Genomic DNA, 26,186 nt, shown 5'->3' on the forward strand with positions numbered 1-26,186 from the left:
ATTAGAATTTTTTTTCAGTCTTATTTCTAGTAAGACAGTGTTTTTCATGCCAACCTTAAAAGCAGATTCTGAAGTATATAATGACATCGGTCATTAGGAATAAGATACTTCAGATTGTTTTAGAAATTAAGGTAAAGATCATTCATGAACAGAGAAATCCACCTATCCCACTACTATCATGATGATCATAGAAGTAAGTACTGGTTGGGGCGCCTGGGTAGCGCAGTCGGTTAAGCGTCCGACTTCAGCCAGGTCACGATCTCGCGGTCTGTGAGTTCGAGCCCCGCGTCAGGCTCTGGGCTGATGGCTCAGAGCCTGGAGCCTGTTTCCGATTCTGTGTCTCCCTCTCTCTCTGCCCCTCCCCCGTTCATGCTCTGTCTCTCTCTGTCCCAAAAATAAATAAAAAAAAAAAAAAAAAAAAAAAAGAAGTAAGTACTGGTATTTGACACATGGTTTTTGCCCAGTATTTTAAAGTTTGCAGCACTTACTGGGAAATGCTGTTTTGAACGGGGCTCTGGGCTCTGCCCATTCTACTCCTCAAGCTCCAATCAAAGTCTAGCCTCCATTTATCTTCCTTTAAATTCTCCATTGCCCTCCCACCAAAGTGTCCATCCACCTCGCTGTCAAATGTCCTGTTTTTCCAAAGCTATGTGAAATGGATCACTTCTATCCGTCTCAGTTTAAATGCCACCGAGGTCAAGTATTTCCTGACCCCAGACCCCTCCATCCAAACAGGACTTCTCCTTTGGGATTTTACTTTGCTGATGGTTCTTGCTATGTCAGTGTAGTCGATTAGTGTTTATTGCCTTTGCCGAATGATAAATTCTGTGGGTACAGTGACTGCGTCCGCTTTGCTGACCCTGGCACCCCCACCATTTTCAGTCTGACTCATGTTAGGTGATCCTAAGTATGTACCAAATGAAGGAATGATTGGGACACTTTTAAAAGCCCATGTTTTATGAATGCACTTTGTTAATATGACCAAAATTCTTAAGATCAAAAATAAGCTGATCTAATGACTATTAGTGTAACAGTAACAAGTCAGATAAAGTCATTGATACTTAGATAATCTAACATGCAAGAGATGACACTCAGTAAGTAGCTCCTACTCTCTAGAAATACAGTGAGAAGATTTTAATGAATACACCTCTTTTCCCTATTACTCAAATTAGCAAATAGCATAACTGCACACTTTAAAATTTAAAGGAAGAGTTTAGAGGAAACAACAGATGTTGGCAAGGATGTGGAGAAAGAGGAACCCTCTTGCACTGTTGGTGGGAATGCAAACTGGTGCAGCCCCTCTGGAAAACAGTGTGGAGGTTCCTCAGAAATTTAAAAATAGAATTACCCTATGACCCAGCAATTGCACGACTAGGAATTTATCCAGAGGATACAAGAGTGCTGATTCATAGGGGCACATGTACCCCAAAGTTTATAGCAGCGTTATCAACAGTAGCCAAATTATGGAAAGAGCCCCAATGCCCATCAACTGATGAATGGATAAAGAAGATGTGTAAACACACACACACACACACACACACACACACACACACAATGGAATACGACTCAACAATGAAAAAGAACAAAATCTTGCCATTTGCAACAACGTGAATAGAACTGGAAGGTATTTTGCTAAATGAAATGAGTCAGTCAGAGAAAGGCAGATACCATATATTTTCACTCATGTGTGGAACTTGAGAAACTTAACAGAAGACCATGGGGGAAGGGAAGGGGAAAAAATAGTTACAGAGAGGGAGGGAGGCAAACCATAAGAGACTCTTAAATAGAAAGAACAAACTGAGGGTTGATGGAGGGGCAGGGAAGGGGAACATGGGAGATGGGCATTGAGGAGGGCACTTGTTGGGATGAGCGCTGGGTGTTGTATGTAAGTGATGAATCATGGGAATCTACCCCCAAAGCTAAGAGCACACTGTATATACTATATGTTAGCTAATTTGATAAAAAATTATATAATAGAATGAATCAATAAATAAAGGAAGAGTTTAGTTAAATATTAATATCACTGTCTTGGAAAAGAGAGTAGTTTATCCTTCTCCAAGAACTAAAGCCTGTCTGTGAATATACATTTAGCTCTATACGTACTTTTCCATAAATGTGTTTTTAAATTAAACCTTAAGATTCTGACCAACATATTTTCTGAAATCAGAGACTTTCTAACACCAAGGAAATATATCAAATGAGGATAATCTAAGGTTATTAACCAAGTAAGGAAAATTTGCTATTAAAAAGACTCATCATCCACACAAAAAAACATTTCAAAGTGAAGAAAAGCCACCCTCAGATGGCCACATTAATAAGACATCTGTGATCCTGCATGCGGTGTCTTTGAAAGACCTACCTTCCCAAAGTAATAAGTTACGATGATTGGTTTTTCTGAAAGTACACTTTAGCGGAAAGGTAGAGCTCATCAGAATTTTGCCACGGTATGAAATATTTTGACTGAGGAAAACATTTATATATAAATGGAATTTTTAATGAAGGGGCATTTGTGCTTGTAGAGGCGTTTTAATAGTTTAAAGGATAAGTGGCATGTTAAGAATGCGGCAAGCCATCAACATTATCGGAAGAAAGATGTTTTTACAAGCGGCTTTTCATTTAAAACAGCTTAAAATATCCCGTGTAACCTTGTGGCCTTGTTTCACTTCTGCAGGCAGATTTGCAAAGAGAGGCCAGAGGGCCAAGTTAGGGAGTTGGTGGAATTTTCCTGTTTTCAGAATTTGAATTTTGTCTAATGGTCCTGTTGCTTTAGTAAGAAACATGAAAGGGGTGTCTGGGTGCCTTAGTCGGTTGAGCGTCCGACTTCAGCTCAGGTCATGATCTCGCGGTCCGTGGGTTCGAGCCCCGTGTCAGGCTCTGTGCTGACAGTTCAGAGCCTGGAGCCTGTTTCAGATTCTGTGTCTGCCTCCCTCTCCACCCCTCCCCTGCTTGCACTCTGTCTCTCTCCGTCTCAAAAATAAATATACATTAAATTAAAAAAAAAAAGAAACATGAAAGGGAATTCAGGCCCTTTGAATAATTGTGTAAGTGTAGCTCCCTCCTGTTTGCTCACCACTGTGAAAATGGGATCGTGCCCAGACAGAATTCTGACATGTGATATATACTATGGCATTCTGGCAAAATGGCTGGTTCAGTAAGACTAGGACACTGTGGGTCAGAACACGCCTTCACAGCCAGGAGGTCGCAGCAGGAAGCAGAAAGGTTCTCAATTCTCACCTGTGTCCAGGTCTGTCTCACAGTTGAGGGGTCTTCAGATTTCCAGAAACTTCCTACAAAACATCTGCCCAGGCAATGTTACTGAGGGCTGATTTGCTTACACTGAGCTTAGTGACAATATGTGAAATATCTTACCTTGTAGATACAAAAATGCACTTTGTCTTTTACACAGTCTTTGGTTTATTCTCATCTTTCTTATTCCCTAAAAAAAAGTTATTAAATCAATTGTGTGTCTTTAAAATAAATTCTTAAAATTGAGAAATTTGGGATATGCTTTATATACAGGGCAAATTCTACTCTATGGAACTGATCATTGAAATGACTTTTTAGTTTTAAAAAGTAAGTTATTAAAAGATTATATTCCCGGACCTCAAGAACTAGAGATTTCGAAAAGCTGGTGCTCACACTTAGTGTTGTAAACTTGTGTTTAAAAAAGAGGTTGTCTGAATTTGATAGAAAAAGGAAAACAAAACGAAACAAAACATCCCCAGCTTCCTTGTTGTTACTTCTCAGCCCTGGGCCTGTTTGTGTTGGTATGAGATTGAGAAGTTTAGCTTAAAAAAATATGTGGTTTTTTGTCATTGTTACTTGTTTTGATTTTTAGGAGGGAGAAAAGGAGATTTACCAGAAATACATTTCTGGTGGATCACAGATAGGGAGTCAAATGAAATGACTGATCAAATATGAAAGGACCAGAAGGAATCCTGCATAAATGTTTTTACGATTTTTAAGCATGGAAGTTCTTTGAAAGTATGCACAAAATCAAGATGCTGTGAAGAAAAAGACTCATATAAACTTTACTGCATAAAATTTTAAAACATCTGTATCTTGAGAAAAAAAAATACTAATGACAAGTAGGAAAAGTATGTGAAGCATTATGGACAGAGGGTTAATTTTCTAATACAGAAATTATCACTTGCAATGACTGCATAAAAATAGTGAAGCCAGTTAGTCAATCAAAAAGAAGCATAAAGGAGAAATTGGTTACAAATGGGAAATTTACATGAACAGAAATACAATAATCCATAAGTGCGCACACACACACACACACACACACACACACACACATAATCTTAATCTCACAACTGAGTAAATAGAACAGATGAGTAGAAAAGTGTTTTGATCTATCAGAAAGGGCTAAGTTAAAAAAAAATAGCATCCAGTATGAAATAGAGAGAGGGTAAAGAGTTACCCTTCAAATTGCTGACTGGTACAAAATTATTAATACCCATAACTTCTATCTCATAGCTCCACGTATAGAAGCTTATCATGTAGAAAATACATACAGGGGCACCTGGGTGGCTCAGTCCGTTGAACGTCCGACTTCGGCTCAGGTCATGATCTCGTGGTTCATGGCTTCTAGCCCCACGTTGGGCTCTGTGCTGATGGCTCAGAGCCTGGAGCCTGCTTCGGATTCTGCGTCTCTTTCTCTCTCGTCTCTTCCCCTGCTTGCACTCTGTCTGTCTGTCTCTCTCTCTCTCAAAAAATAAATAAACATAAAAAAATATTATAAAAATGCATATGAAGATGTGCATTACAGCCTTGCTTTTAAAGGATTTAAATAAATATTCGTTCCTCTGGGTAACAGAATATTACACAGCCATATAAGGAATAAGGTAGAGCTATATATACTGACAAAAGAAAATGTCAAAGTATATTTTTTAATTTTTTATTTTTTATTTTAGAGAGAGAGAGAGTATGATGGGGGGAGAGGGGTGGAAGGAGAAGGGGAGAGAGAATCTCAGAGCGGAGCCCGACGCAGAGCTCGATCCTGCAGCCCTGGGATCATGTCCTGAGCTAAAGTCCAGAGTCGGCTGCTTAACTGAGACATCCAGGCGCCCTGTCACAGTGTATTTTTACGTGTAAAAAGCAGACAGGAGGCTGTGTGTATACTCCCCTTTGTGTGTGTTACATATAATTGTACATATAAAACAACAAAATATATATGTATATGTAGACATATCCATACGTGAATACGTATTTGTGCGGAGAAAATGTCCCCCAAATATATGAAAGTGTGCATAGTGCCTATTTCTGGGGAAGGAAAGCGTATATTTTGTCCTTGATAACTGTTCTGTTGGAGTTTTCACATGAAAGTACTATGTGCTTGTTAAGGTAATTAAATAAGAAGGCCCTTAGACTGAAGTCGCCTTAAAACCTTGGCAGCTGACCTAAGCAAACCAAAACCGACGCCAGGGTCAACTGCACTTGAATCTGAGAAAGTGAGACTTCGGAACAAACGATCTCAGTCAACCAGGCTTTTCCAAATAAGACCACCACTTAAGCTATAGCCGATCAAATGATTTCCTTGGTTTGCTGCTGAGTCTCCTCTAGAGGATTCTCTCCCCTAGCTCCTGTCAGGGGAACCTCCTAGCCTGGTGCAGTCAGATTCACAATTTTGACGTCCCTCGGTTTACTTTTTAACACGGGCACAGGCACTTAGGATCATGTTCCAAGGAGGCTATGGCGATAGGCACTTGTTTCACCCCCGTTTCCATGACCTAGTCCTGCTGTGAGGAGGACCAGTTTTAACCACTTGTCTCTGAATTTCTTTGGCTGGTAAATATATATTACATAGCAACAATAAATAATAGCTTTATACCATTATTGTTTGATTTATTGTCTTTAGAGATATCTTCCCCTGCTGCGGGACTTATGCTTCATCTTTCTCTGCTTTGGTTTCCTCCTTTTAAAGTGATTACATTTATTTCATTTAAAATAAATGTGGTAGCTAATTGAGGTGTTGTATTTGTAAGGTCCTCTGAGGTCGGAATGAGCTAATAGAGGTCACGTTCTTGGAGCAGTGCTTCATATGTGGTTAACGTATTTGATGTGTTAATCACGCTTCTTTTGTATCATTAATATTAGCAATTTACTATTACTTACAGCACCTCCTTGGCCCACATTTGATAGTTATGCTATGATTTCTGGTCCTACTCCTGATTAATTGGTAATCCTCTAACAGATTCTTCCTGCTGTAAGGGGCCCCTTACCTCTAAGAAGACATTAACACTTCCCTGCTGCACTACCTTGCCTTTCTTTGCTTCCATTTCCTGCACGCCTGACCTGTTGGTCCCTTAAGAGACAGGATTCTCCAGTGTTCGATGCCCTGCTTGCCTCTGGGGTCATCTTTTGTATAATTTTGGCTCTATCACTGTCGCTCTGCTTCCCTCCGCCCCTGAACACCCTCTCTTGTATTTATAACATATGGGCCAAAATCTTCATCTAATGATGCCCCAGTACCTGGTACTGTATGAACTCTCTCATCGAGACAAAGCTAAAATACAATATCCACGATGTATATAATAGTTCTGATATAACTTATTAAATATTGTAGTTGGAGCTACATTAAACAACTATTGATTGACAAAATTTTTAATTCATTTTTAAGTTACGGTACCCAAAAGGAAGACTTCCCTAACTTACTAAATTCAAACTAACCATGTTGAAGGTTTCAGGTATATTTGCTTGTACTTGGGCCAATTTCTTAAATCTTCTGTGCCTCAGTTTTCTCCTCCGTAGGTAAAAATAATACTACCTCCCTCATTAGAGTTAAATGTCTAAATGATATAATTTGGTATTTTATAGTAAGTGTTCCACAAATAACATCTGTAACTAAGGTGAGGATGATGTTGGTGATGGTGGTGGTGATGGTGGTGGTGGTGATGGTGATGATGATGATGGTGATGTTGATGATGGTGATGGTGGTGGTGGTGATGATAGTGGTCATGATGATGGTAGTGTTAATGGTGATGGTGCTGCTAGTGATGGTGGTGATGATGGTGATGATGATGATGATGATGATGGTGGTGATGATGGTGGTGGTGATGATGATGATGGTGGTGGTGACAATGACGGTGATGATGGTGGATGATGACAGTGATGATGGTGGTGGTGATGATGATCATGATGGTGGTGGTGATGGTGATGATGATGATGGTGATGTTGATGATGGTGATGGTGGTGGTGGTGATGATAGTGGTCATGATGATGGTGGTGTTAATGGTGATGGTGCTGCTAGTGATGGTGGTGATGATGGTGATGATGATGATGATGATGATGGTGGTGATGATGGTGGTGGTGATGATGATGATGGTGGTGGTGACAATGACGGTGATGATGGTGGATGATGACAGTGATGATGGTGGTGGTGATGATGATCATGATGGTGGTGGTTCTGGTGCTGGTGCTGGTGATGGTGATGATGATGATGATGGTGATGATGGTGATGGTGATGGTAGTGATGATGATGGTGGTGATGATGGTGGTGCTGGTGATGGTGATGATGATGGTGGTGTTGGTGATGGTGGTGGTGATGGTGATGGTGGTGGTGGTGATGGTGATGATGATGATGGTGGTGTTGATGATGGTGATGGTGGTAGTGATGATGATGGTGACGGTGGTGGTGGTGATGATGGTGATGATGGTGATGGTGGTGATGATGGTGGTGGTGATGATGATGATGGTGGTGGTGGTGACGATGACGGTGATGATGGTGGATGATGACAGTGATGATGGTGGTGGTGATGATGATCATGATGGTGGTGGTGCTGGTGCTGGTGCTGGTGATGGTGATGATGATGATGATGATGGTGGTGATGATGGTGATGGTGGTGGTGATGATGGTGGTGGTGATGGTGATGAGTTGGTGATGGTGATGATGATGGTGATGGTGATGATGGTGATGATGATGGTGATGGTGATGGTGGTGATGATGGTGATGATGATGATGGTGGTGGTGATGATGGTGGTGGTGATGGTGATGATGATGATGATGATGATGATGGTGATGGTAGTGATGATGATGGTGGTGTTGATGATGGTGATGGTGGTGGTGATGATGGTGATGATGATAATGATGGTGGTGGTGGTGGTGATGATTGTGATTATGGTGATGGTGGTGGTGATACCATCATACCATATCATCATACCATGATGATAATGGCGATGATGGTGATGGTGGTGATGATGGTGACAGTGGTAACAACATCTCGTACTTTTGAACATTGCAAAATTCTGACTAGCTTTATTCATGACCCCAAAAAGCTCACAGCGGCACATTTAGTTGTTTCTCCTATATCTTAGGATAAGTATACATATTTCAACCAAAATTAATCACTTGATTTAATTAGATACTTGCTGATGTATGTTGATGGCTTGTTTTCTCGTGTGCAGGCTAAAATCTAGTTTCTTGCAACTAGTTCCCATGTCAATCCCTAAGGGCCAGACTCGCCTAAGCTTATGTCTCTTGTAGTGGGTAAGGCTGTCTCTCTGCTGACCTTTGGGTGTGTGTTTGCAGTGCCTGCATTGGGGCCCAGGACCCTTACTGTGGCTGGGACATGGTGATGAAGAAATGCACGAGCCTGGAGGAGAGCCTAAGCATGACACAATGGGAGCAGAGCACCTCCACCTGTCCCGTAAGTGCGCGTGTTCCCCGGCCTCAGAAAGCCCTGCCCGTGGGCACTCAGCTGTCTTAAATCCTAACCCACACGTCGGTGGTGGCCATGCATTTGGGACCTTTCTCGCACACCCAGTGCTCTCTCAACTCATTCAGCTCTTAGTTTCCACCAGAGCCACGTGGGATGTTGCCATAAGCTTTTTGTCTGCTTTGCAGAGAAATACTTGAAGAGAAAACACTGTTGATTTGGAAATGGGATGTAGTATCTCTGTCTCATTCTTGGATTTTCTCTCCAGAGATTGGTGTGGACTATTTTGCCCTTTTTAGCATGAGTAAAATAGTGACTTCCACACCCATCAATTTCCCTTGGGAGCTATAATTCTAGAAACTGAGATAAGTAGAGCTTTTGAAAAAATAAAGTAAAGGATGTTACTATTGGACTTCAGGCAGGACAGTCTTCTGGATCCTGCCCAGGGTCCCGGGAAGGTCTGGGAGAAACAGCACGATGGCCATTCCCGCTGTGAACCCACAGAAGGAAGAGAAACTCATTTCCATTTGGAGCTAGGTTTTCTGAATCTAGGGAGGAAAACACTTTTCTTTGCCAATTTATCTCTTTGAGGCCTCACTTGTAAGAACCAGCTTAATTTTTTTTTCCCTTTGTCTTTACAACCCTAAATGCAGTGATCTCAGATTCTTTTTTCTGTCCTCAGAGAATATGAGCAGGAACTGTTAGCCTCCATATATTTAAAATGATGAAGTCACTGTGCTGTCACATAGCTGCTGATCTCTCTGACTGTCAGTTCGGGCGCACCTCTGCAAGGCAGAGGTGAGAAGAGAAGAGGCACATTCCGGTATCGGGAAGCCCACGCTGTTTTTCCGACGCAGATGTCCGACGCATCTGGACACGCTGTTTCCTATGAAGGGACCTACCCTTTCCATCACCTAAACCACATATTCATGCAGCCTCTCCTTCCAGGGGAAGAAGAAAACCAGGCAGTGACATGGGGAAGGTAGGATTAGTAAAACCAGCATCCTGTCCCAAATGTGGGCACGAGATAGAAGCCTTTTACTGCAAAGGTGTGATCACCACATCCAGGCTCTGAGCAGAGCTTGACAGATCAATTCGCCGCTAGTCCTTCGGGCTGTTTAGCCTCAAATTTTCTCACTGTTTCTTGAAATCGATTACAAAAATGCCAGTGTTTGTGCTGAGTTCTTTCTCGTTTCTGAATAACACTTTCAAAGCACAGAGATGCTCACCTTGAATCTTTGCAGCTGGAGAAAACAGAAATATCTGAACTGTCGTTCTCAATTATGGGCGTGTACTCCCCAAGAATCGGTGCATCTTCTCATAGATGTATGAGCCAGCATTTTAATGGCAAAAAGGGCAGAAGAATGGAGTAACAGTTCTTACAGGAACAGTTCTGCTCAAGCGGTAAGGCCTCCACTCCAAAACACATGGTTTCGTGGAGATCTGAGACATGCTTAATTATGTAATGGAAAATCGTGACACAGTCACCCACTAGGTTCACAACAAATACATGCGTTGTCTATTTCTACAGGAAAAAAAAATGGAGATGACCTAACATTTAAAAAGTGGCCAGCGGGTTGTTACGAAAGTTGTCACTGCTGCTGAGAGCGCAGTTTCTATTTCAAATTCAAAGAAGGTCACAGGGTGATACGGACTTGCCCTGATGGGAGGGCTGTCCCTTCACATCTCCGCTTTACAGAACCATCCCTGTTCTCTGTCTCCGTCTGTCTGACTCTCTCTATATATACATACATATATGTCTATATATAATATATAATACATACACTTTTGATAAGAATATGCAAAGCCTCCAACAACAGACAGCAAGTTATGTCCCCTGGAGCAAAAGGCAGGACAGGAAGCTGTGCAGTTGTCTGATTTAGATAGGCTGCCATACAGAATGAGAACTCCCGTACACCCAACTACTTGTCAAAAGATAAACTGAGGCATATGAGTTTTAAGAGTTTGTTGAACAGAACTCAATTCAAATCAGGCAGCATCCAACCCAGCAGATAGAAAGGAGCTCTGAGGAGTCGTACAAAACAAAAGACTTTTACAGACAGAAATAAGTGGGAACAAGGAAGTTATTCTAGGCAAAAAAGCAGGTTGCTTATTGCAAAGTTACTTTTCCTTAGTAGATGGCATGGGTCTATCAGTCAGATGAGCTGGCTAGTGCTGCACAGGCATTTCCTGATTGGTTGAAGATTCCTTTTCTGGGAGAGCCAGCACTGTATGTAATTAGGTCAAATCTCAGTTTGGTGACATGGGGCTTAGCATAAGAAATTCCATTTTAGGTCTATAGTTTTGGTTTTTAACAACTATAGTCATCGTACATCTCTTTCTAAAAACCTGTCTCTTAGAAAGAAATGAACTAGGGAATCCTGGGTGGCTTAGTCGGTTAAAGCATCTGACTTTGGCTCAGGTCATGATCTCATGGTTTGTGGGTTCGAGCCCCATGTCAGGCACTGTGCTGACAGCTCAGAGACTGGAGCCTGCTTTGGATCCTGTCTCCCTCTCTCTCTGTCCATCCCTCACTTGTGCTCGGTCTCTCTCAAAAATAAACAAACATTAAAAAATTAAAAAAAAAAAAGACATGAGCTAGATGAAGAGTATTAGCATTATGACAGAGAAGTCTTAGGTATTTTTAAAAGCTATTAAAATGTAATTTTGCTCCTATTTTATTTGTAAATTTTTGACTAAAATAGAAGAAAGGTTTAATTTTATTGGCTAAATCTGTATTTCATCATTTCTGATACACCATTGGTTGTTTTTATTAAGAAAATAAATGTTGCCATAGACTGCAAGATACAAACTGATTTCAGAGATATTTGTATATCTTTATATTTTATATATTTATATATCTTTATATTTATATCTCTTTATAGATATATAAATATCTATATATAAATATTTGTATAGATATTTATATATTTATATATATATATATCAGTATATATATAGTGTATGGATAGATACATATATATATATGTATACATATACAGCAGTATATATATATATATATAGTGTATAGATAGATACTCACACATATACTAAAAAATCTTATAATCAGTGAAACAGCTTTTTTTATCTACATGTCTATATCCAAAAGAAATTAAGGTCTATAAGCTGAGTGGTTTTCAAATGAGACCAGAGCATCTTATATCCAATGTAAAAACCCAAAATGAACACTAAAAATGGAGACGGTTTTATGGGGAGCTCACATAATGTGGACGACAATGAGGGTAATGCCAGTCTCTGTGGGAAACTACCCAGTCAGTCTTCACAGATTTCAGACCAATGACGTAGCAGAGCTGAGTTCCCCAGTCAGTGTTGCATTCAGAACACGGACAGATCGTCTGCTCTCTAGAGAGTTCCACTTGGTGCTGGACCCCGGGAAACCCTCCCAGGGTTTCCCCAGGGACTTAGTGCCAGAAAAGACCTATTTTCTATTGAAAGCTCCCTATTTTAAAACATTTATGGATCTCTGTGGTATAGGAGACAAGGCAATAGTGACTGACAATATCGATTAATTTCTGGTGGCTTACGTAATTACAATTGAAAACATTATTCTCAGTTTAAGAGATTTGAACTGCTTGAGCAAGATCTAAATTTACAGGTCTGGAGTCATTTGAATATTATTTATGTCCTGCACAACTTGCAGTGTTGCTTGATGAGGATAGTGTAGTCTTAAGAATCGCCCTGAGCTTTATTTATGCCCGAACACCGTCCACATTCTTTGTGGGTACCTCGTTCCCGGTATACATCATACGATGAGTCCCCGTTCCAAAATACATCGTGCAATAACCAGCAAAATACGTATACTAAATAAGCACCTCGATGGCTTGCAATAGCTAGCTTCTTCCCAGGACACTGTGTAAATAGCACCTTTAGAGCAAAAAGATCCTTTAGCACGGACTGAACCCAGAGCCTTCCGTTTACATAGCAGCACCGTGGACCAGAGTCGAAGGGGTTGATAGAAGATTCTAAAACTACATTGGGAAAGAAACCAGGACTCGAATCCGGTGCTTCTGACATTATCCTCAATCTACAAGACAATGACATTCCCAGCTGTCAACGTCTCCCCAGAGCAGTGGCTGATGGGTTCACCCAATGACAGGTGACCCGGTGGTCACCTTGCATCTTATGCTCAGATAGCCGGTAAGGCATTGTTTCTGAATTTTGTAGTGAAATCTACTGTAAAAGAAGGAAAAGGGAGCTAAGGTTAATTGTGTGTCTACACCATGTGCTAAGTGGTGTGTTAGGCCATTTCAGTGGATTATCTCATTGGATATGCATGATCACCCCAGGGGTAAGCATCACCGCTTCCGTTTCACGAGTGGAAGACCTGTGGCTCCGAGGCAATAAAGACTGTCCCTATTTGTCTATGTGACTAAGAGGACACATGCCGTTCCCGCTTAGTCCTCTTCAAAGGTGCTCTCCTTCCCTCGTGTAATTCACTCATGGGGAGAGACTTAGGGAAATTAAGTTGATGTAACGTGGAGACAGTCTGTTCCAAGGGGCAGATCCAATATCCTGTTTTGTTACCATCTCTGACCAAAGGTGCGTGAAACTTTGGAAATGCATGAAGGAAGATCTTTTGACTTCTGAAAAAACATCCCAGTAGAAAACAGAAGAGTTCACTTGAGTTATAAGAGAATAATGGTTGGAGTACAGTAAGAACTTAAAGGCATACTCCATGGATTTCTGTACCCATCAAATGCATCTACATGCTTGGTTCCTTGGGAATGGATGAGTTGAACATGAGGGATTTAAACGTGGGATTACAGGTTATGCTTGTTAGCAAAAATTGAATCTTACTTAGCTAGCACTTAGAAATCCATTATTTCCTAGGTAAAGGGAAATTTGCTATTATACAGTTATGGATAAAAATGTAAGTGCTGGTTTGCACAAGACTCTCATCAGGGAAGGATCTAGAATCACAGAATGAAGTGGCTAAGATCGCAGGCTCTTGATTAGTTTGTTTACACCGATTCTTGGGTCCCTTACAACCAGTACTCTGAATAAATTGAGCCTAAACTGAACCTCAGTTCCCCTGTCTATAAAATGGGATGTAGATACAAAGGACCTTGTGAAGATTCCAGAGTTAACACATAGAAATCACTCGTCACATGCCTGGCATCCACGGAAGTACCTACGTGTGGTATATGCTTTACTATGGTTTAGTCATTAATATCTTATCAAACGAAGCACATACTTCAAAGAGAAAGTCGCTAGGCAGAAACCTGGAGATAGCACAACCACAGATAATATATTCTAGGTAGCTTTATTTCTGATTTCTGAAGAAAAGTAACAAAATACAAAAAGACGTGCTCGTATGGAGAAGGGAAGCAGCAGAGCCCATCCCGTTATTCCTGGATCTGTTCCTTAGGCAGATCCTCAAAGGAATGTACTGAGCGTCAAAAGGAGTGTGTGGTTGAAGTGGGTGAGAGAGCCACCCACTGCCCACGTGCTTTTCTGCGTGTTGCAAGTTCTTCTTGCTCCAGAAGTTAATGGAACCAACTGCAGGGGTCCTGGATTGAAAATCTGCCCTTCAGCATCTGCAGCTACCCCCACTCTTCCCCTGCGAAGCCATCACCATTTACTCTTACTAATGACCGGCTAGGGCCGTTCCTTTTGCTTTCCAGTGTATATTTACTGCAATAACTCTTCTAATTTTTTCTCCCTCATTCCACTCCATTCTTTCATTTACTGTCACTCGTGTCCAATTCTTCCTCTTTTTCTCTGTCGTCTTAGCTCAACTTTTACTCACATACATTTGGAAAGAGAATGTGTGTGGCACCTCTTTGCCTGAAGACTGTTATCTTATGCCAGCGCCCAAACAGGGAAACGAAAGGATGTCTAGTGTGGTGGGTTCTTTCTTTCCCTTTGAGTTTTACTGAGATATAATTGATACAGCTTTACACGGCACCGTGTGAGGTTAAAGTGTTCAACACAGTGACTTGGCTTGCATATATTGTGTAATGATCGCCACAGAAAGTTTAGTTAACACCCATCATCTCATGTAGATATCCCCCCAATTTTTTTTTCCCTTGTGAAAAAAAGGAGCTCCTCCCTTAGCAACTTTCAAATGTCCCATCTAGCGGTGTGAACTCTATCCATCATGTCGTACATGACCTGTCCAAGACATATTTATCTTAAAACTGGAACTTTGTACCTTTTAAAAAAAAGTTTATTTATTTATTTGGAGAGAGAGGATACGCAGAGGTGGAGAGGGAGAGAGAGAGAGAGAGAGAATCCAAAGCAGGCTCTGTACCAGTAACACGGAGCCCAATACCAGGCTTAAACTCAGAAACCATGAGATCATGACCTGCACCTAAACCAAGAGCTGTATGCTTAACTGTGCCACCCAGACACCCCAAAGTTCGTACCTTTTGACCTTCTTTCCCCTAGTTCCTCTCTCCCCCACTCGACGCATCTGACAGCCACAAATCTTACCCCTTTTTCTATGAATATGGGTTCTTTTTAGATTTCACTTGTATCGGATATCATAGAGTATCTATCTTTCTCTGTCTTATTGCATTTAACATAATGCCCTCAAGGTCCATTTATGTTTTTCCACATGGAAAGATTTCCTTCTCTTTGATGGCTGAATAGTATTCATGTATTTTATATACATATGATATATATATATATGTGTGTGTGTGTATGTGTGATATATACATGTGAGATATATATATATGAGATATATATGAATTATATATTATACATATATGAGGTGTATGAGATACCTCCTATATATTTTTAAATATACTATATAAAAGAGTGGTATATACAGCACATTTTCTTTACGTACTCATCCTTCAGTGGACACATAGGTCGTTTCCGTGTCTTGGCTGTCACAAGTCATGCTAAAGTGACTGTGAGGGTGCCACTAACTCTTCAGCGTAGGGATTTGCTTTCCTTCAGCTCTAAACCCAGAAGTAGAATTGCCGGGCCATGTGGTAGTTCACTTTTAGCTCCTTGAGAAATAGTGGTTCTTAACTGGGGGAGATTTTGCCCCCAGGGACATCCAGCAAAGTCCGTAGAAACTTTGGTTGTCACAACCAGGGCTGGGGGGCCACTAGCATCTATAGTGGGTGGACAAGGGAGATCACGAATGCACAGGGCAGCCCCCATGACAAAGAATCCTCTAGCCCAAATGTCAATAGTGCTGAGGTTTTACAACCCTGGTCTCATGGACAGAAGAATGCTGACCAGTATTTCCAATTATACCCTCCAAATTGTGAGTCGGGCAATCTTTGGCATGTTATAAAATTTTCTTACATCTACGTTTGCTTTTTCTGTAAAACTCGTAGGCCTAACCAGAATTAAATTCCTTGTGAACAGGGTCTTACAAAGGACCAGTTCTATCCTCCAGCGATGGGGAAGCAGCAGTTTCAGGAGTGATTCTGATGCCCAGTTTGGGGGGGCTGTGGGTGAGCAGCCCTCTTATTTCCTGGCCTGCTTCTCCACAGGGGCACCAAGCAGCGAATTCTCACATAACAGTGTCCGAAGCAGAGAGAGAGAGAATATTCTGTTTTTATCTGCAGGAAAGTCATTTTTGGACTCCTCTTTCACTCTCCTCTTGAGTCTCCTTGACCAGAATCTGGTCACATGTTCTTTCGTGGGCCCAACACTGGCCCAGGTGAGTGGGGTTCCCATGACAGCCTTAGACCCTCCTGCTAAGGGCACGGCTGGTGATGCCAACCCAGCCCTCCCACAATTACCTACTGTCTCCCCGGAATGGTAAGGAATGATCCCCATGATGAATGCAAAACCCCTTTTATTCAAAGTGATTCTTTCATAAAAACCCATCCACCCTGGTTGGTGTTCTTGCCCTTTGGGCTGAAGAAACAGATTCTCAGATTCCCTCCAGGACTGGAAATTAATTTCAAGAGAGCGCATGAATTGGACAGGAACCTCAAAGTTGTCAGGAAACAGGCAATGACTCTGACTCCTCCTCTCCGTGTCTGTCTGTCTGTCTGCCTGCCTGTTTCTGTCTCACTTGTATCTGCCCTGTATTGATGTCACTTCTAATCACCCTACTGATGAATTTAGTTCGCATGACGTTTACCTTGGTTGTGGGTTTGACTCATGACCGTGAAGTCTAAATATGTTTCCATCACAATCTGCCCTCTTTCAACATTCTGGATGATTTCTGTCTCCAGGATCATTCCTTTGTCATGATCACGGTGGATTTCTCCTGGCCTCACCAGTCTTCAGTTTCTCCATATTCTGTGGGTTCCAGGTTTCCTCAAACCTCCTGTAGCTAGAGAGACCCTAACAGTCTCCATGCCTATTTCCGTCATATGTTAGACAGCGAAACATAGACGAGGTTTAGAAACATAGACGTTTAGAAGAGAGGCAAAAGGAAGGGACCAGATGGCTCACAGAGGGTCAAGTCTCCTGACAGTGCTCCGTGCTGGCCTTCATCCCCTTCCCCAGCCACTCTCTGCCCCATGGGCCTGTCCTTCCCAACTTCCAGCTTGCCCCCCACCCAGGCTTGGGTTTAGATAGTGGGAGACTTGGGCAGGAGCAGAGACACTGGGGTATGTCTTCCTTGCTGTCTTCCAGCCTAGGTTGCAGCCCTGTCAGGCTGCCCTTCCCCAGGCTCTGCCTCACCCAGTCCCCATAACCCCATTCTTCTCTCTCTCTCTGAAAGGCTGAGGACAGTTACAGGTTTGGATTAAAAGGCACATGGGGGTTTGTTTGGATTTAATGGCCCGTGAGGGGATTTGTTAGCTTGGGTTCCATGTTAAATCAAGTGAAGGCAATGACTGATCCCTTCCTACCTACATGAGAGCCCTTTGGGGCCGAGGCAAGAGGGTGAGCTGGTCAGTGGTAGTGGAGGGACGTGGGAACTCCCAAGTGGCAGGGCCTTTGCTGCTTTAAGAACATTTTGGTGTGAGTGATTAGTGGCTTCAGTCAGCTTGTCATATGGGGCTCGGTTCTCTGAGAAAACACTGAAGGCTCCAGGGAAACTTACGGTCAGAGTACGAGCTGCATTTTTATCCTGACCGAAGCTGGTCATGGACCTTGGAAATGGGGACTTTTTCCTCTTGGGAAAATTCTGCCTTTGAGTGTTCACTGTCACTGTCACTCTGGGTCAGGTCCAGTGAGTCACCTCGAATCCAGCTCGATTCCCTCCTCTTTGCTTCTTCTGGAAAGAGCCCGGCATGGTAGGGAATTCTGGATTTTCGTCCACCTAGTGTATATAAAAGGTTAGAGTGCTGACAAGAAAGCGGGAGGCAGAAAGTGAAACTGTGGCAGTTGGAGGTGACACACCAGCCACGTCAGCGCACGCGGACACGTTTCATGTGGACTCCGTCCTGCTGTACTTGGAGAAGTGACGGAACAAAAGTAAAGCTCACCTGTGCTTTTCACGCGCAAAATACGGCACTGCCACTTTTCTGAAATGGGGAGGTACAGGGACAGTTCGTGGCCTGGAAAGAACGACCTGCCTCGTCCGTGGAGTCCTGTCTTGCGTGGATGATGAGGCTTCAAACGTGTCACGACTAGGGTAGGGCAGGAAGGAGCAGCTGGGAGCAGCAGAGGAGAAGTGAAAGAACGCAGCCACGTTCCGTCTTCTTCGTGTGTCGTGCTAAGAAATACCGACGTTGCCATATTAAAGTTAGGAGGTCTGGACTGTAGGCCTCCTTCTGGCCGTTCAGGGTCAGGCTGCTTTTTCCTGCAGGGTGACTGAGGACTCGGTCCCAGGACTCACGGACCACCCTGGGCTCTATTGTCAGAGGTGACCTGATGTCGTCCAGTCGTCCATGTCCATGGGGAGCTCCGTCCAGCCAGGCGGCAGCGGGCACAGTCCCCAGCGGCCTTCCCAGGTCGGGCGTGCTGGTTGGACGGCCCCTTCTAGGCCCGCACAGCCCTCTCAGTGCTCAGAGCCCCTTCCTTGCCCCGACCCGCGGGAGCGGGTTCCTGCCAGGCCCTTCCTTGCCGGCAGGTTACGGTGTGGCTGTGACCGGGATATGCCTACCGGCTACTACAGTCCCGGCTGCTTCAATAGGCCAAAAATTCAATGTTGGCAGTTTGCGCTGGCTGACATTTGAGCTGGGCCAGGTCTTAAATGAAACGAATTGGCCAATCTTTCTTCTACGGGACATAAAAATTCAACAGAGTTGCACATCTGTGATTTCTCACTCCAGTTCTGCTCGTTCTTTGGGTTTCTCGCATTAGTGGACAATTCTGTGGTCGGCTGATGGCCAAGCCCTTGGCATCCTTCACTCCCCTCCCCCGTTGCCCCCTCCCCCCCCTTCCACCCCTCCCTTCTTCTCCATCACGGCCCCCACCAATGACCTCGGCCGCCTTACTTTGAAATCCCTCCCTGTTCATCCCTCTTGAACTTTAACATCAAAATATTCTCAACGTGCTCTGATTGTACTGTGAGAGACCTTTCAGTTTTTCTCTCTGTTTACAGCCCTAACCCTTCCTGACCTCCTCTCTTGTGTCTGCTTCCTAGACGAGGAATCTCACCGTGGACGGGCACTTCGGCGCGTGGTCTCCGTGGACGCCCTGCACGCACACCGATGGCAGCGCCGTGGGATCCTGTCTGTGTCGCACGCGCTCCTGCGACAGCCCGGCCCCCCAGTGCGGAGGCTGGGAGTGCGAGGGCCCCCGCATGGAGATCGCCAACTGCTCCAGGTGTGTCCCCCCCGACACTGGTGCCCTCCCCCGTGTGCGGGCGGACCGTAGAGCAGGGGGGACGTCGTCTTCGGTGTGCATCTCCCTTTTTCGGGAGGGAGGTGGCAAGGGACAGGTGCACTTACCACTTAAAAGTTACGTGATCTACTGAAGGAGGTGTGGTTTTAGTTTTTTACTTATTTTATTTATTTATTTTTATTTTTTTAATGTTTATTTTTGAGAGATGGAGGGTGAATGGGGGAGGGGCAAGGAAGACCCGGAATCGGAAGCAGGCTCCAGGCTCGGAGCTGTCAGCACAGAGCCCGACGCGGGGCTCGAACCCAGGAACCGTGAGATCGTGACCTGAGCCGAGGTTGAACGCCTAACTGAGCCACCCGAGCGCCCCTGGGAGGAGATTTTAAATTATAAGTGAGATTGTAAATCTAAACGTGTTTAATGTGTTCATCATGAGATTAGGAAACGTATTTGCAGTGTGCACAATGTTATTGTCTTGTTTGAGGGAAACGTCCATGGCAATCAAAGTCCTTTTCTGGAACACGTAGGCCAATAGCCCCTACCGGTAGAACACGATGCATTCGTTGTGAACTGGCCTAATCCAGGCGGCTGTTCGCGGGCCTCCATTTCCTTTGCCAGCATCAGGGACCCCAGTGGCTAGGGGCACGTGAGTGCCATAGGCCCTCCACCCTGCCCTGGCCATTAGGTGCCTCCTGAGGATGAAAGCAAGTCTGAAGTCAGATTTGGCCACACCCAGAAAACTGTGACACAGCCAGTCCTTGCAAATGATGGAGTCGCAGCTCCCTGTCCCTCAGGCACGCTGACATGGACACACGCCGAGGTGCTCACGAAGCAGATGTGATGCTTCTGGCGACGTTTAGTCGGGCCGGAGAAATGCAGCCTCTGCCATCAAGGCAGAAGCTACAGGCAAGAGAGCCCCCGGCCTCGCTCCCAGGCCGTGCGAGGTCAGAGGTGCATACGCAGCGTCAGCTCGCCCAATCCTGACCTCACTTCCCGCATCGAACGCAGATTATCCCCAGTAGCCCACGTCCTAAGCGTCCCCTCGTGCAGGTGCGGGAAACGACAGGTGCTGTTTTGCAGCAGCCTCCTCCGAGGCGTGAGCACGAGGGGGACGGTTCTGGTAGTTTCGGAGGCTGCCCGTGGGGTCGATATTCCTGGAGCTGGAAAGGAAGATCTGGGGTCGCAGCCAGAGCTCACGTGCCCACGCGTGTGCATGGCACGTTCACCGTGTATGTAGGTCTTTGGACAGTTCGAGTTTCCTGAAGCAGCGGTCTTCATGAGCAGCCGCTCATCAGCCCCCCTCAAATAACGTTGATACGCTAGATTGCCCCTCAAATACTCGTAGATCGGCATCTAATTGTTTTTCATCAAAAGTTTTAGTACTCGTGGGGCGCTTGGGTGGCTCAGTGGGTTGAGCATCCAACTCTTGATTGCCGCTCAGGTCCGTGATCACGTTTGTGAGATCGAGCCCCGTCCGCATCTGGCTCTGTGCTGACAGTGTGGAGTCTGCTTGGGATTCTTCCCCTCTCTCTGCTCCTCTCTCCTTCTCTCGCAAAATACATAAATATTTAAAAAGTTTTAGTAGTTGCAAAGATGTGATTTCTGTTACGTCCCTGTTTAAATGTGTTATGGGCTCTAAACGCTTTAGTGATTTGATAGCCACCTGCCCCTTTAAGAAATTGATGAACAGGCTCTAATTTAACATTCAGAGAATTTACGGTTTTCCTTCTTAAATTTCCTATTTTTATTCTCTTTCCCTTATAGAATCGTATCCTAACATATTACGTTTTTATGTTGAAAAGTCTTACACTGGTCACCATATCATGCTTCTCTGCAACTACCAGAATAACAAATTACATGCATGGAATTCAAAAACAAAATTTGTATTTCTGATAACCATAGGCTTTATGATGAAATATTTTGAATATATGTTTTGAAAATTGCCATACGATGAATCTCAAATACATGAATATTACACATTTTGACAAATATTTTTTTCACACTTAAAATGTGAGATCTCACTGGCAATTCTTACCTTCAGGCAATTTTTTTAAAACTCCCACCTACTTTTCCTCTTTAGGCACGAGTGCAATTTCTTGACCGATTTGGGGAGGGCTTAGCATCGATTCCATTCTTACATTTTTATTTTTCTGTCTACAAGTACTGACAGGTATGACTCCTGTAAGTAGATGGAAATATAAGATCATAGCATTTCCACGCAGTTCTCTGGATTCTTTCGAAGTTACCTGCCGAAAGCATGGTGATCTCATGCCAAAGATTGCTGTTATTGCCCTTTATCAGTTGATAACCTGTTTATGTTGGCCTTCAATTTTGTTCGAAGCGAAACATAGCCAAGCACCTAACCTGCAGACCCCCATTTTTGCTTACTCACTACTGTCCAGTCCTTCCTCAGTGTGTGCAGAGTGCATCAGAAAGCCTTTAAGAAGGCTGATCAGAGGCTTCCAGTTAAACCTGTTATTCTTTATAGGCACCTTGTTTCACTCAGTGGAAGTGTTGGGAAATTCAAAATATTGCTAGTTCAATACATTTTGCAAGTATGTCTTTGATTACACGCTGTTATCACATCACATCATTTAAATATTTTTTTTTTCTTAACACCTTGGAGCTACAGATTGAGGTCATTCAACGTATGAAATGAAAGCCACGATATAAAGGAATTAGCTAAGCCAGACTTTCAAAGCAGGGCCGAGTCAGACTGACAATGGATCTGGAAAATAGGGTTTCATTTTACAATTAAAGTAAACGTTTGAATGTGCATCCTCATGACACCGTGTCACTTCTGAATTCTAATTCTTAGGGAAGGAGAGAGGGAGCCATGGAGAGAGGGAGGAGAGAGAGAGAAACAAAACTAGCCAGTAGGAAGGCAGAAGGTCCAGGGAAGGTCTGGATCCTTGACAGGAGTTTGTCGTCTAAATGAAATAGGTTTCTACAGCCTTCCATTTTTCTTACCTATACCTTCCTTTATGGAACTTTTTCTCTAAGAGCAAACACAGCCTGTGCCTGACCTGGGTTGGTCAGGACACAGAGACTTGTGTGCAGGATGGAGACTGGGGAATGTCCCAAGCGCCTACACCTGTGAGGGCAGGCAGGAAGGAAAGAGGGCCAAGGGAGGACTGCTGTGGGCTGCAGCCCTGAAAAAGGACTCAGCTGAATGCACGGGGAGCCCCGTAGCTGGGACAGCCCTTGATGGTGGTTAGATCCTCTCAGCTGCAGTTCTGAGCCCCTAGCACCCTGAGCAGCTGGAGAGGCTAGGGCCGCAGTCCGGGGGGGCTTTGACGGTAGCTGGGGGATGGAAGAAGCCAAGTCCTTGCCAGACAGCTCTGTTCTGCTCTCTAGTCGACCTGAGCCCAGAACACCCCAACTCAGTTAACATCCCGGTACCGAATAACCAGGAGAACGATTTCATCAATGATTCACTGGGTTGATTTCCTGTTTCCCCTGCCTATTAATTTGTTGTTGCCAGATTGTTTATTTCACTATAGTCAGTTTGCTCCCCTCCCCTGCACCTTCAGTGCCGTGACCACAGCAGCATCTTATATTTTAAAACAAACATCAGGAAGGCCTCTCAAATCAGTCTCCAAGCTCCCTCCTCACTTGCTTGTTGATTTACAGTATTTCTAAGAAGTATCATGTTGTTTCCACGAGGGTATCTGGAACGCGGAAACCTCTGGGCAAGTCCTCTATGTCATCCCTGACACTGCAGATCTGCGATCGCTCACTAGGAGAGCCCAGAGCGCCAGGGCGCTTCCTGCCCAAGAGGAGAAGCTGTTGGGGGAGGAAGGGAGAGGTGCAAGGGTTTGTTCTGCCCTCCGCTCCCCTTCTCAGGCCAGCCCAGGTCACTCCACGAGGTTGGTAGGAGACCGCAGGGCTACACAGATTAGACTATTTGTGTTGTTACGGAAAACAGAGGCGTGTCCACATGGCATTGCACGGGGCGCTCTTTCCACCAAACTCAGGTGGTTTCCATCGAGGCATGGCAGACGCTGTCTAAAAGTTACAGAGCTGTTACTGTTTGAAGATTATGATCAGTGATGGATATTCTTTTTTACACTGTTCAATGGGAAAGAAAGGACCATCAAGTGCATGACCGCAGCTTGTTTGTGGCTATCTCTTTGGCATTGGTTCCAGTTGACCCTCATCCTCTAAACAGACCTGTAATGTAATTAGCGGTGATTTTCAGCTTAGTAATTGAAGAATGGAACCCATTTTAGTGGTGCTTTCAATGCACGAGTGGGTCGTTTTGGACTGATTCCACCCTCGAAATGGCTCATCAGCTGATCCATGCTTACTTGGTGCTGGTTAGGGGGTGTGTACCACAACGTGTGCTTCAGAGCAACATTGACCAGGACTGCAAAGCCGGGTGCACGTAGACGGTTGCTCTCATGTATTTCCTGACTCGCTATATTTCTGTTATTTATATCCACTTCCATTTACCCACTTCTCTGTATACCACGCGCCCCCTGTATCGTAAGTAGAATATATCACAAAATGTCATGTTTGTTAACAGGTTTAGGAAATGGAGAATTTCCGAACAATTTCGGAAGAAATGTTTTCCTTCACTGACAATTTTGCTAACATATGAAGAAACTTTGGAAGTAAAAAGATCCTTTTATTTATGTTAAAATGGCCATTTTTGTATAGAATCCAATGAATTATTTGGATTTTTAAAAAACATTGTGTAGGTAACAGGGCATAAGATTCTAATTACCCTTATGAGCAACTTGGAAGGATCTGTCTTTTTTTGTGATTACTTGGTTACATTATCATAAAGCCAATTTCTTATAATATTATGCAGTAAAGCATCACTATTTTATTTATATCATGAAGAAGTTGCAGAAAATAGAGAACTATGAAATATACCAAGAGTTTTCTCAGAGGAGTTGTCACTTGAAATTATTTTAGAAATTATATATTCAGATTATCGTTTATATCTTGAGCTTCAGTGGCACAGGAGTGGACCCGCATGTTTTTAAAAGAATGTATAAAGAAAAATAACAATTAACGTCAGTCGTTTTCAGTGGAAATAAAAATCCGATGAGGATAACCTATCTATAGAAAGCATATGTCATTAGAGAAATATATTCCACATGCAGTAGACTGTTCACATGGGAGTTTGGATTCTGGATTTAACAGATATTTTAACAAATATTTAAGGATTTAATAAATCCTTAAAAATGTTTTAATAAATCCTTAAAAATGCCTACAATTTGTTCTTTAATAATAGGAACTAACTACTAAGGGAGATATCTAAATTACAAACATGCTGAGCACAGGCATTTCAAAGGAAAAGTACAATATTAAACAAAAGAGAAAAATCCCTCTAGCTGTCAGTGGCAATTAACTTTATAAACCACTTTTATACAAGCTGTTTATTTTATTTTTATTTTATATTTTATAAGCCTATCGTATTATATATGTAATAACATAAATAGAGTTATGTGCAATTTGCACTCCTTGTTTCTACTCTCTGTATCTTTGTCAAATTGTAAGAAAATAGCCAAGAATCTGAATTTAAAGTATACTTCCTTCAGGATTAAAAAAAAAATTATTATATTTATGTATTTATTTTGAGGGAGAGAGCGTGTGTGTGTGCAAGCAGGGGAGAGGCAAAGAGAGAGGGAGAGAGAGAGAGAGAGAGAGAGAGAGAGAGAGCGCGAATCCCAAGCGGGCTCCATGCACTGTCAGTGCAGAACTCGACATGGGGCTCGATGTCATGAACCGTGAGATCATGACCTGAACCAAAATCAAGAGTCAGACACTTAACCGACCGAGCCACCCAGATGTTCCTGGCTTCCTTCATTTTTAATAGTTTGTTTTAAAGCTTTGGATATTACAGGGTTCTTTATCAATGCGAATGCTATCAAGAGAATTACTGATTTTCGTTATTAATAGATTTTAAAAGTAAGCATGATAGGTAGTTTTAGATGATATTTTGTTCAAATGTGCACTTGTTGTAGATTATAAATTATATAGTATAAGTCAAAGAAGTATAAAACCTAGAGGTTCAGGAATTCATCTCTAATTGCTTTTCAATAAAACAAACTTATTTTTCATTAGTTTAACGTCTTCCTAACTAAAACTTATTAGTAGTTTCTAATACAGCCCGTTTTAAATTATTTACAGCACACTTTAAGCTTCACTCTCAAAAAGAAAACAAAACGAACCTTGACCCTGAAATCAGATACCAAGGAGAAGGTCTCCCAGGGACCCCGATTTCCCGGGACCCAGCCCATCCGGTTGGGTCCTATGGCTCCCGTTCCCTTTCCCTTCCCAGCCGCAAGCCAGCGGTCCACGGTGGGGGTGAGGGGGGGCGGACACGGGAAGTCAGTTGGAGGTGGGTGCACGCAGGGATGGACTGCGCCAGTTCGACGCCGTGACCCCGCTGCTGCTTCCTCTCCCCAGGAACGGAGGCTGGACCCCCTGGACCTCGTGGTCTCCCTGCAGCACCACCTGTGGGATCGGCTTCCAGGTGCGCCAGCGATCCTGCAGCAACCCCACCCCCCGGCACGGGGGCCGGGTGTGCGTGGGACAGAACCGCGAGGAGAGGTAGGCACCGCTCTGCCCCCACACCGCCATCCTCACGCTGCCTGCCATTCCAGTGTGGCCCAACCCCCTGCGGCTTTAGTCGGGACGGAGCTCAGCTTGTATGTGGCATCCCTTTCTGTCGAGCCCGATCGTCCTGTTCCTTTCCCGACATCGTTCACTTTTGATCAAAGCCCCGTGTCGACCGCCTCACTACCACCCTGGTGCCTGCACAGCTGACTGGCTGAGCAGTCCCCAAGGGAGCGGAGGTGTGGGGACAGCGGGCACCTCGGTGCTGGTCTCCCTGGGGAC

The 26,186-nt window shown here is 43.8% G+C and overlaps 1 protein-coding gene across 5 annotated transcripts in view; it reads left to right on the top strand.

The window, feature by feature from the left end:
* Window positions 1-26,186, top strand: part of SEMA5A (semaphorin 5A) — a 474,080-nt gene that overhangs the window by 376,300 nt on the left and 71,594 nt on the right. For all 5 annotated transcript variants that reach the window (XM_042953245.1, XM_042953272.1, XM_042953279.1 and 2 more), the window contains 3 exons: window positions 8,534-8,651; window positions 19,135-19,316; window positions 25,755-25,898. In XM_042953245.1, the coding sequence (XP_042809179.1) occupies window positions 8,534-8,651; window positions 19,135-19,316; window positions 25,755-25,898 (444 nt within the window). The remainder of the gene's footprint in view (window positions 1-8,533; window positions 8,652-19,134; window positions 19,317-25,754; window positions 25,899-26,186) is intronic.

This window comes from Panthera leo, chromosome A1 (genome assembly GCF_018350215.1).
Source record: "Panthera leo isolate Ple1 chromosome A1, P.leo_Ple1_pat1.1, whole genome shotgun sequence".
NCBI lineage: Eukaryota > Metazoa > Chordata > Mammalia > Carnivora > Felidae > Panthera > Panthera leo.